Genomic DNA, 11,738 nt, shown 5'->3' on the forward strand with positions numbered 1-11,738 from the left:
ATGGTCTCGATCTCCTGACCTCCTGATCCACCTGCCTCGGCCTCCCAAAGTGCTGGGATTACGGGCGTGAGCCACTGCGCCCAGCCTTTATTTTGTATTTTTTTATTTTTTGAGACGGGGTCTCTCTCTGTCACCCAGGCTGGAGTGCAGTGATGCGGTCTCAGCTCACTGCCAGCTCTGCCTCCCGGGTTCACGCCATTCTCCTGCCTCAGCCTCCTGAGTAGCTGGGACTACACCTGGCTAATTTTTTGTATTTTTAGTAGAGACGGGGTTTCACCATGTTAGCCAGGATGGTCTCGATCTCTTGACCTCGTGATCCGCCCTCCTCGGCCTCCCAAAGTGCTGGGATTACAGGCGTGAGCCACCGCGCCCGGCCATCAGTTTCTTACCAAAGCCCCTCAGATGATGGTCATGTCTGAGCAGGTCCTGCAAGTTGAGATCCTCGCCAGCCCTGCTTTGGATCAAGGTGGCCCCCGATGGGGGAAGCCAGAGGTGCTTGCTGGGAATGTATAGATATGTTTGGATTTCATGAGCTATGGACCCCAGGGGTCCTTCTCTGGCAAAGCACCCATGTTTGTGAGGTGGGCACCGCTTAGCAAGGCAGGTGGCTGGCTAGTCAGGTAGGTTTTCCCTGGCTGCTCCAGGTGAGTCATGAGTAGTTTCCCTGTGGGCCACCAGGGGGCACCAGAGGTCGCCCAGCTCTTCCGAGGACTTGATCGGTCTCAAGATGACTGTCTCCTCCCTCTTAGGCCTAGGACTTTCTTGAAGGAAAAGAGCTGTGGTGGTGCCTCTCTCATCTCCTAACTTGCTAGGGACTGCCAGTCAAAGCAGGGCCACAGTAAAGGACTGAAGGTCAGGATTCCAGGCTCAATATTCTTTATTGATAAGCATTAGTGAACCCCTTGCCCTGGGAGCTCAGCCAGTCCTGCTCTCAGATTCCTGGCTTTAGGTGGGAGAGCATCTTTTCCTCATGGATCAACTGTCCATGTCTGACTGTGCCTAACTTGCCAGATCATGGGTCAGGGAGACAGGCAGCAGGTATTGGAAGGTGATGGCCAGGTCCTTTTCCCCAGTGACCACTCTCCATCTAGAAGCACTCTGCTTCAGCTGCGCAGGCTCTTCCGGGGACTCTGGGAGCCTGCTGGTTAGATGGAGGAGTTGAGCCTCTGACACCTCCAGGTTCTGCCTGCCAAGGGTTCCTCCGCAGCCGGGCTGAGCTGAGCAGGAGCAATGGGCTCTCGCTTCTGTCCTGAGGTTCTTGGGTGGTGAGCAAGAGAGCTAAGGGCAGGAGGTCTTACATGGTGCCTCATAGGGGATAGAGATGCCAGAGACTGTGGAAGATGGGGTGGGAGGGAGGGATACCCCAGAGAGAGAGAGAGAGAAAGAGAGAATCAGTTGTTGAGTCCCTGGATCTGATTTCACCAGCTTATTCTTGGCCATGCCCATAGTCCTTGGGAAACCCCTCAGTTCTAAATAGATAGTTCCTTGGGTCCTGGGTGTACCTTTGCCCCCCACTAGCTTGTAGAGGTAAGAATTATTGGCCGGGTGTGGTGGCTCACGCCTGTAATCCCAGCACTTTGGGAGGCTGAGGCGGGTGGGATCACGAGGTCAGGAGATCAAGACCATCCTGGCTAACACGGTGAAACCCCGTCTCTACTAAAAATAGAAAAAATTAGCCGGGCGTGTTGGCGGGCGCCTGTAGTCCCAGCTACTTGGGAGGCTGAGACAGGAGAATGGCGTGAACCCGGGAGGCGGAGTTTGCAGTGAGCCGAGATCGCACCACTGCACTCCAGCCTGGGCAACAGAGCAAGACTCTGTCTCAAAAAAAAAAAAAAAAGAATTATTATAGTGGCGTGTCCTCCTGAGCCAGGCACCTCATAGAATCTTCTTGCCTGTTCAGCAAGGCCTTCCAACCCTCCATCCATTTCTCCCTCAGGTCAGGACAGCAGGGTGACGGTGCCTGGAGAAGGCCCTGGCTCCCCTGAAAGCCCTCCCGGCCTGTCTCTGACCTGCACTGGAAGCGGGGGTCTCCGGGGTGGGTCTTCAGCACCTGCCACACCTCTGGGGGAGGCTCCAAGCCCATCTGCTTGGCCCGACACCAGCGCTGCAGCCGTGTGATCCCTGCCAGGGTGGGAAGAAGACTCTGGAGACTTGTGGGGGGTGGGGTAGAGTCTGAGCTGGAGAATGTGTGTGTTGGGGGGAGACAGTTCCTGAGGGTCAGAGTCACGCAAGCGCTTGGGTGACTTCAGAGACGTGTGGGTGACTGGCTGGGAGAGGCGCCTCCGTGGGGCTGGGTGGGTTCTCACCGGTGCAGGGCCCGTACTGCCAGGCCAGGTCAAACTGCCTCAGCAGTTCCAGCTCCGCTTCCTCCTCGTCGCGGGGCTGGGGCTCCTCCCCTGCAATGACAGCTGCTCTTCAGTACGAGGCTGGCTTCAGTCTCCTGCCCCTCACCTCCCAGCCTTCCTCACCACCCCTTTGCCTCTGCCACCCCGCAGCTAGACCTGGTGTCGGGAGGGGAGGACAGGCCACCTTTCCCTTTCCATCGGCCCCTCCGCCCCTCTAGGGGCCTCCTCTAGGCCCCTCCGTGTCCACTCCTCCTGCCTCCCTCACACCTCAGAGACCTAGCTCGGGTGCCAGCTCCCCCTTGCTGTGCCCAGCGGGCCCCTCCCTCCTCTTCACAACCGGGTAGGAATCAGTGATGAGCCGCTTCCGGCCCATGGCGGCCACCCAGGCAGGCAGAGAAGGAGGCAACTGCGGGGAAGAGGAGAGACCGGCCAGTGGGCGCGAGAAAGACAGCTGCTGAGAGAGACTGACGGGGCCAGGCCAGTGGCGGGCAGACAAGATGACCCAGACAAACCGAGAGAGGAAGTCGCCGGGGTCCAGGGAGGGACGCCTCCCCCACCCCCAAAAGCACGCAAACAGGAAAGACCTCAGCCAATGGCAGGCCGCCTATGCGGGGCGGGGCCCTGGCGCTAGCCAATGGTAGGCAGTGTAGGGTGAGGGGCGGGGCGGTGCCTCAGCTGTGGGCCGCGGGAGGAGGGGCAGGCTGGGGCGGGGGACCTGTCGGGATGCCCCGACTTCACCACCTCCCCCGGCCCCCATTGGTCTGCTGTGGGTCCCGAGAGACTTCAGGAGAGTTATCTTCAGCCTCTCACTTCCCGTTTTCCCTTCCTAGGCAAATGTTCTTTTCAGCTTCGCTAATCCCCGTGGCCAGTTTGTAACTCCCTAGAGTCCAGCTGGAGCCTTCACTCGGTCCTTTGGCCCGCCCCGCCTTGTGGGGGCAGGTCTGGAGGTCTGAAGAGAGTTTGGGCTAATCCAGGCCCCTTCCCGGCTCCCACCCAACCCCCACTGGCCCCAGGAGACCTGGCTGGAGAAGCCCATGGGTTCTGAAACCTCCTTTCTCACAGTCTGTGCCCAAAGATGCTGCCCACTCTTAGTCCGAGTAAGTGTTTGCCGTTTTGACTCTCCTGGGGTCCCAAGTCGTGTCCGGCCCGCCCCACCAGTCAGGAAGATTCCATACTGAGTAGGAAGGCAGAGCAAGGGTCTGGTCCCCCCACCACAATGTGTTTGGATCCCTAGTTCTTCATTGGCAAAATCTGCCCTGTCTCTCACAATAATGTGAGTCTGAGCAGAAAATATTAATAATAAACCTAACACTCATTGCACGTGCCATGTGCCAAGTACTGTTCTAAGCACTTTCCCACATGTTAATTAAAATAGATGTCAAAAAGTTTTTGAAAGTAGGAAGCATAGCTAAATGATTATCACTGCTGATAGTCACAGGCATTGTAGGGCCCCAATCAAACCACAGTCTCTCTTGCACCCCAGGAGCTCACTGTCACAAGGCAGACAGATGCACAGTTGTCAATGAGAGGCTATAATTCCTACCAGAAGAGGGAAAGGGTGGGTCAGAGATTGGTTAGGACCACAGGGATGATTACCATTGGAAGGCCTCCTGGAGGAGGTGGACTGCTGTAAACAATGTCTCTCAATTCTCCACCCATGACCTTTGTCCCTTGGGCTCCTGTCATCACTGACTCACCCATACTGCTGCCTCCCCCTCACCAACTTCCTGGCAGGAGGCAAAAGTACTGGCCAGTGGGAGTCTGGGAACCAGCACAGGGACCAGCCCAGCTCTAATCACCCTCCAAAGATCCCATCCGGTTCTTCCTTCCAGGGATACTGGGAGGGTGGGGCACAGACTCCTGGGCTGCTGCCTGCTCAGAGGCCTCTGCCTCCTCCTTTCCCTGCTCTGGGGTCTGGGTGTTCTGCACTGGAAGAGGGCTAAGCCACTGGTACACGTGGGCACAAGGGAGGAAGCTGCTCTGGAGAGGAGACCACCAGAGGGGAGGCAGAGGAGCAGGCCATGTCTTCAGGGTCCACGTCCTGCCTGGCTCTCCCCATCGGCGTCCTAGAGGAAGGAGCTTGTGGGGGCACTGCATGGAGCTGGAGGGCCCTTTCTGCTGTATTGTTTGGGCTGGGCCTAGTCTAATGCCCCCATCTGCCTTGCGGACTAAGTGGGGCCCACATTCAGGGAGACAGTGTCCCTGCGGAGTTAGTGATGGAAGCAGGGAGGCCCTGTCTACCAGGGCTGGGAAGGGCCTAGGTGCTGAGTCCAGTCAGGTGCTGAGCATGCTAGGTAGGGATGGCGTCTAGGCTCTGGGGGATTGACTACCCCTCCCCAGAGGGTCTTGGCAAGGGTTCCTGGGCTGTTTCCAGAGGTGTGTGGCACCCACCTCCTGAGTCCACCAAGCCCTGAGGGAGTAGGGAGCCATGGGTGGGGCAGACCCCTCCTCATTCCCAGTCCCTCCCACCCCTGAAAGCTGATAGCCGTGGGGCCCTGCCACCGCCCAGGGAGCGTGAAATGGGGTGTGCCGCTGGGCAGCCACAGTAGCTCCTACCACCGCCTGGGCCTATTGCCTTTTCTCCTTGGGAAGCCTCTGGCATCCTGAGCTGCTCTGTAGATGTTGGCTGGGCTGTCCCTGCCAGCTTCCCCAGCTTTGCCTGGCACAGGCCCCAACCCAGGCTGGAAGATGTCTCCCTCAGGCTTCAGCTACCCCCACACCCAAGAAAAAGATTCAGAGTGGTCAGCTCAAGTGCAGGCACCCTAGGCCTGGCTTTCTGCCTTGGAGTTGAGGGAACTCTCTGCAGGCAGCATTGCTGTTCTCTCTTAGATGGTGGTAGGGTGGAGCCCCTAGGAAAGAGTTGGCACCCAGGGATTTTGGAACCATCCCTGTCCAACTGGCATGCCCTGACTCAGCACCTGGATCCCTAAGGTGCGCTGAGGACTAGGCTGGACCTTGACCTTCCTGTCCTCAGGTCTTTTCCTTCTTTGCTGTCCAACCCCATCCACCTTCTGTACCTTCTTGCCTAGAACCCCTTCACCTACTCAGGCAGCATCCTGGCCTCATTCCCTAAACTGCTGTCTTGGAGCCTGTTCAGGCTTCAGGCTGGATGGCCAGGCCAGAGGTCTGGGTTGGGTGCTGAGTTCTCTCTCCCTGGGGGAATGTCCTGAGACCCTTGTGTCAGCCCCGACACCCAGAGGCTGGTGATGAGACTAGTAGGAGTGACCTTTGCACCTCAGCCTGGTAATAATACCCAAGACCCTTGCTTCAGGGCCAAGCCCAGAGTCCTGGGGGTCCAGGAGAGAAAAGAACTGAAACAGGAACCCGGCACCTTCCCAGGGGCTGAGGCCCACCGCTGACTGCACTCAAGGGAAGGATTAGGTCTGGCTTAGCTCAGACAATGTGGTAGAATGGGGGCCTCAGCACTGCACCTGCATTCCCTTCCCCCACCTCACCATGAGGTTTGTGGGGAGAGCCAGGTAGAGCTGGGAAGGTGGAGGCAGGTGGAGAGAGGGGAGCAGCTGCCTGGGACCCAGTGGGCTGTGGGATGGATCCAGCTCTTCTTCCCTCTCGCCAGTACCCCCCTTCCTCAGGCCCTTGGGCCCTGCCACCCACCCTGAGCTGAAAGTCAGTCCCACTCAGGAGATTCTGGGCAGCCAGAATACCCCTGGCCCCGGCCCCCAACATACTCACACACCGTGGGCCCCATTCCTCACCCTGTGGGCCAGAATTCTTTCAGGCAGTCCTTCCTAGTCCCTCACTGCCTTCCCAGACACTCCCTCTTCCCCTGGTCCAGGTTCTCTGGCCTAATGTGCTTCCATCGCAGCAGCTTGAGGGGAAAGGATGGGGTCTCTGGGTTTTTCTACCACTGCTTCTTCTGTCCTGCTCCTACCACCCTCCACACCTTCTCTAGTCACCTCCTCTTTCACCTTGGCCATCCAGGCTCTGGAGCAGTTCCGGGAAGACTTGAAAAGGGGCCTTCTGGCCATTACTCACCTTGGCCACCAGGTGTCAGACTTTGCCCAGCTGGGTGGGAGGAAGGTTCTAGTTAACCATTTCCACCCCATCAGTCTGGCCTCAGAGAGAGATCTGGGCAAGTTGGGGAGGAGCCTAGAGGTGACCACTGAACTGGCAAGGCTGAGGGACCCTGAAGGTTGAGACTGGGAAAAGGACTGGAACTCTGACTCTACAGCTTTCCCCCAGAATCCCCTCACTGCCACTGCCCCCACACCACCCCACTGACAAGGGCTTTGTCCCCTGCTGGGAAGTTCAGGAATGAGGCTGAGTCAGGGAGCTTGAGAATTGAAGGAACAAAGGCAGGGACAGTTGTAGCTCCACAGCAGAAGGGGAAGCTGAGAGGGAGCTGCCCATCGGAGTGCCCAGCCAGGACTGAGTCACTAGCCCTTGCCCTCTAGGTTAAGGGGAACAGAGGGCCTCCCTTTGCCCTTCCCCATTTAGGGTGGCTGTGGCAAGTGAGAGTGTGTGTGTGCATGTGTGTGTAAACTCAGTGCTTGAATGAGCCTCTCATATCATGAGGCGGCCTGTAAGTCTTGGACGGTAGGTCAGTCTTTGCAAAAGTGGAAAACTGGCAAGATCTGAGTATTGTGCCATCTCCCATCAGACCCTCCTCTAGCCCCACTTCCCCCAGAGGTTGCCCCTGCCTCAAGTGATAGTTCTCCATTTTATGCTCATTCTTTCAAACATAGGTGTGTTTCTAAGCACCCAAGATGATGACAAGATTTCTAATCCTTACATTCTATCTGGAGATGATGGAGAGGAGGGTCTTCTCTTGCCCACTCTCCCGATCCTTGTGGGGACATGAGGAATACTAGAGATAACACACCCTCCACCCTTTGACATTGCAATGCCTTAGAGTCTCATGTTAGCCTCTGGGCCTCTGACTCTAAGGCCATTCTTGTGAGGTAAAACCTCGATAACCAACAAAACTCATTGGATCTCCTGAAGCAGCTCTGGATGGAAAACCAATGACTCACTCACAGAAAACGCCAGTGCCCTGTGATCTACCAGGTGCTCCCTGTGCTGTGGTGCTGGCATTTTCACAAGATGCCTGTGGGACGCAGTGCCAAAACACGAAGGAGCAGCTCACATCCCCTGTCACCATCATTAGGGGCTATTTGAGAGAGTTCAAGAACTCACACTCTGAAGTGCCCTCTCTGATGGTGCTCTCATCCCCCTCTCCCTCCACCACGCCACCGCCACCGTGGGAGCGTTCTGCGTCCTCAGCATGCAGGAACCCCAGCGCTCCCCATTCAGGATTCTTCTCCCAGCCTATTCCCCTCCTCTGTTTCCCTCCACTGACCACTTTTCCCTTACTGCCTGGCTCTGGCTCCCAGCCAATTCCAGTAGTTTCCAGCAGCCTAGAATCCCCCTTGATTCTCTGCCATTCCTGCCTTGCCAATCCTCAGCCTTGGAAAATGCCCTCTTCTCCAGTCTGTCCCTCCCTCTGAAATGCTAAGGAATGTCACTGCCCATGGTGACAGGTCCACGGCAAAGGTGCCTGCTGATATCACTGGGTTCTATTTGGCTGCCCAGACACCCTTTGGCTCTCCTCTGGTTGTCTCCTTATTCCATTCTCTAAACCTCCCCATTTTTCTCCACCCGCCCCCTACTCACTCAGCAATAACATGTTTAGATCACTTCTATTTAACAACAACAACAACAAAACAAACAAAACCCTTCTGTGATCTTGCTAACCTTTCTAGATGGTGTTTTTTTGTTTGTTTGTTTTTTGAGACAGTCTCGCTCTTGTCGCCCAGGCTGGAGTGCAGTGGTGGGATCTTGGCTCACTGCAGCCTTCACCTCCCAGGTTCGAGCGATTCTCCTGCCTTAGCCTCCTGAGTAGCTGGGATTACAGGCATGCACCACCAGGCCTGGCTAATTTTTATAGTTTTAGTAGAGATGGCCATGTTGGCCAGGCTGGTCTCAAACTCCTGACCTTATGTGATCCGCCCTCCTTGGCCTCCCAAAGTGCTGGGATTACAGGTGCAAGCTGCTGCGCCTGGTCTCTTAACCAGCAAACTCTGAGGGACTTGATTTACCCCTTCTACTTCTGCCCACCATGGCCTTCATTAATCTCACAACTCGGTGGCTGCCTCTCACCTGCTGTTTCACAAAGGTTGCCTGAGACTTCCTGATTGCCAAAGCCAGTGGATTTTGCTCAGCATTCTTCTTGAGCTCCTCTGGGGCATCTGAGACTGTTGATCAGCTCCTTCCTTCACCTAGGCTGGAGTGCAGTGGTGTGATCACAGTTTACTGCAGCCTCGACCTCCCAGGCTCAAGCGATCCTCCTGCCTCAGCCTCCCTTGTAGCTGGGACCACAGGTGCGCCACCACACCTGGCTAATTTTGTTTTGTTTTGTTTTTTGTTTGTTTGGGTTTTTTTGAGATGGAGTCTCGCTCTGTCACCAGGCTGGAGTGCAGTGGTGCCATCTCGGCTCACTGCAATCTCCGCCTCCTGGGTTCAAGCGATTCTCTTGCCTCACCTCCAGAGTAGCTGGGACTACAGGCGTGCGCTACCACATACAACTGATTTTTGTAGTTTTAGTAGAGACAGGGTTTCACCATGTTGGCCAGGATGGTCTCGATCTCCTGACCTCATGATCCGCCCGCCTCAGCCTCCCAAAGTGCTGGGATTACAGGCGTGAGCCACCGCGCCTGGCCAATTTTTGTGTTTTTTGTAGATACAGGGTTTTGCCATTTTGACCAGGCTGGTCTTGAACTCCTGGGCTCAAGTGAGCCTCCTGCCTCAGCTTCCCAAAGTGCTGGGATTATAGGTGTGCGCCACTGTGCCTGGCCTTTTCTGTCAATTTCCAAAACACTATCGTCTTGACACACACTTTTTAAATTTTTCTCTAATATAGCAACCCTATTAACTGATGTCTTGACACTCTTTAAATCAGTTTAAGTCAAATTGTCAAGGTTTGGCTGGGTACAGTGGCTCATGCCTATAATCCCAGCATTTTGGGAGGCCGAGGCAGGGGGATCACTTGAGATCAGGAGTTCAAGACCAGCCTGGACAACATGGTGAAACCCCATCTCTACTAAAAAAATACAAAAAAAAAAAAAATAGTCGATGTGGTGGCATACGCCTGTAATTCCAGCTACACAGGAGGCTGAGGTGGGAGAATTGCTGGAACTGGGAGGTGGAGGTTGTAGTGAGCCAAGATCGTGCCATTGCACTCCAGCCTGGGGACAGACCGGGACTCTGGCTCAAAAAAAAGAAAAAAAAATTATCAAAGTTTTACTGTGCCAGGCATTACACTAAAATGCTGTAGGGCTGGGCACAGTGGCTCATGCCTGTAATCCAAGCACTTTGGGAGCCCACGGTGGGCAGATCACTTGAGGTCAGGAGTTTAAGACCAGCATGGCCAATGTGGTGAAACCCTGTCTCTACTAAAAATACAAAAATTAGCCAGGCATGGTGGTGGACGCCTGTAATCCCAGCTACTTGGTTGGCTGAGCTAGAAGAGTTTCTTGAACTTGGGAGGCGGAGGTTGCAGTAAGCTGAGATCGTGCCACTGCACTCCAGCCTGGGTGACAGAACGAGACTCCATCTCAAAAGAAAAAAACAACAAAACACTAAAATGCTGTAGGGATGCAAAGATGAATAAATCGTGGGCCTTGCCCTCAAGATGTTATTTGCTTGAAAAAGACAAATACGCCGGGTGCGGTGGCTCACGCCTGTAATCCCAGCACTTTGGGAGGCCGAGGCGGGTGGATCAAGAGGTCAGGAGATCGAGACCATCCTGGCTAACACGATGAAACCCCATCTCTTCTAAAAATATAAAAAATTAGCCGGGCGCAGTGGTGGGCACCTGTAGTCCTGGCTACTCGGGAGGCTGAGGCAGGAGAATGGCGTGAACCCGGGAGGCGGAGCTTGCAGTGAGCCGAGATCACGCCACTGCACTCCAGCCTGGGTGACAGAGCAAGACTCCATCTCAAAAAAAAAAAAATAAATAAATAAAAAGAAAAAGAGAAAGACAAATACACTTAACTCTTTTTTTGAGTTGGAGTTTCACTCTGTCGCCCAGGCTGGAGTGCAATGGCATGATCTCGGCTCACCGCAACCTCCGCCTCCCAGGTTCAAGCGATTCTCCTGTCTCAGCCTCCCTAGTAGCTGGGATTATAAGCATGTGCCACCACGCCCGGCTAATTTTGTATTTTTAGTAGAGATGAGTTTCTCCATGTTGATCAGGCTGGTCTCGAACTCCCGACCTCAGGTGATCCGCCCACCTCAGCCTCCCAAAGTGCTGGGATTACAGGCGTGAGCCACCGTGCCCGGCCACACTTAACTAACTCTTATTCTGCCCCATCTCCATCTGTCTGAATTCTGCCCATCCTCCAAGAATGGTGTCAAATCCCACCACATGCATTTATGGAAAAGGTAACTATTGAGCACTTGCTGTGTGCTCTGCACTGGAAATACAGCTATGGAAGTCAGCAATAACTTCAGATGCTGTTTTCTCCCCTAATAGGGCTCACAGCCTAGAGGGCCTTCACCTAACTAGATGCAGTCTCTCTTTCCTAGTCTTCTGTAGTATTTTGCCTGGATCTTTCTGCATTTAATCGAGTTCTGCCTTGTATTCTACCATTCAGGGAAGGGTTTCTATTCCCTTTTCTAGATTGTTTTGTCCAACACACTCATTGAGCACCTTCTTTTGGATGGAGTCTAAGCTGGGTGCTGGTATAGTGAGTAGAAGAAGACTCAAAAGCTGTCCCCAAGAAACTCAACAGGATAGTACTGTGTAAGCTCTCTGATGATAAGACCTCCTCCTTTACCTCTGTATTCCTTATAGCCCCTACTTAATGCTTTGCATATCACAGGCCACAGCTTATTTTGACTATGTGTGGAGACAGCCCTGATACCCTCTCCTTTCTGTCTTGTTATGCAGGGGGCAGGGTCTGCAGGTGCCCTTGGCCATGCCTAGGCAGATGTCTCAACCTGAGGAGCCCGGACCCCTCAGGGTGGGGCATGTGCCCTCTAACTTGGGCCAGATGACTCAGGGCCATTCAGCAGAGCTGGCTTGCCTCACCCACAGGCAAGTTAGTAGCTCCTGCACCTACACTCTGACCTCTCCTTTTTCTAGTGATTCTTGCACTTGCTGGCAGTTCTGTGTCTGCATCGCACAGTTATGCCTGTGGCCCTTATTATTTCAGGTACATTGGTCTTTTCTTCCCAAGTAGATTAGAAGCTCCATAAGGGCAGGAGCCAAATTAGGTTTTAGGCTTCTTTTGGCTTTTCTACACCACAGGCAGGTAATTAGATCTTGAAAATATTTGTCAACTGATTGACATTGCCATCATTTCTTACTTTCTTCGCTTAAGGCATTATCTCCAGGAGGCCCTTATAAAATATCCATGTAGGATGTGAGGA

At 54.4% G+C, this 11,738-nt stretch overlaps 2 protein-coding genes across 6 annotated transcripts in view; one reads left to right on the top strand and one right to left on the bottom strand.

The window, feature by feature from the left end:
* The window catches only part of RAD9A (RAD9 checkpoint clamp component A), an 82,047-nt gene that overhangs the window by 34,288 nt on the left and 36,021 nt on the right, over window positions 1-11,738 (top strand). The gene's annotated exons all lie outside the window — the stretch shown is intronic.
* On the bottom strand, window positions 860-2,907 carry POLD4 (DNA polymerase delta 4, accessory subunit). Of its 2 annotated transcripts, XM_003828719.6 has the most exons (4): window positions 2,622-2,907; window positions 2,307-2,396; window positions 2,010-2,121; window positions 860-1,331 (listed from the first exon to the last, which is right to left on the bottom strand). In XM_003828719.6, exons 1-4 carry the CDS (start codon window positions 2,716-2,718, stop codon window positions 1,307-1,309), a joined length of 324 nt encoding a protein of 107 aa, XP_003828767.1. In that variant the 5' UTR covers window positions 2,719-2,907; the 3' UTR covers window positions 860-1,306. The 2 variants fall into 2 exon arrangements, with proteins under 2 accessions (XP_003828767.1, XP_063464682.1); XM_063608612.1 differs by lacking the exon at window positions 2,010-2,121 and having other exon boundaries at window positions 2,622-2,865.

This window comes from Pan paniscus, chromosome 9, assembly GCF_029289425.2.
Source record: "Pan paniscus chromosome 9, NHGRI_mPanPan1-v2.0_pri, whole genome shotgun sequence".
Lineage (NCBI taxonomy): Eukaryota > Metazoa > Chordata > Mammalia > Primates > Hominidae > Pan > Pan paniscus.

Bases quoted from the DNA above. Each gene is read 5' to 3' on its own strand.
- POLD4 (XM_003828719.6), bottom strand. From the start codon at position 2,718: ATGGGCCGGAAGCGGCTCATCACTGATTCCTACCCGGTTGTGAAGAGG. The intron at 2,122-2,306 runs GTGAGAACCCAC...CCACCCTGGCAG, and splicing joins GCAGTACGGGCCCTGCACCG to GGATCACACGGCTGCAGCGC. The intron at 1,332-2,009 runs GTCAGAGACAGG...CATCTTCCACAG, and splicing joins GACCCCCGCTTCCAGTGCAG to TCTCTGGCATCTCTATCCCC.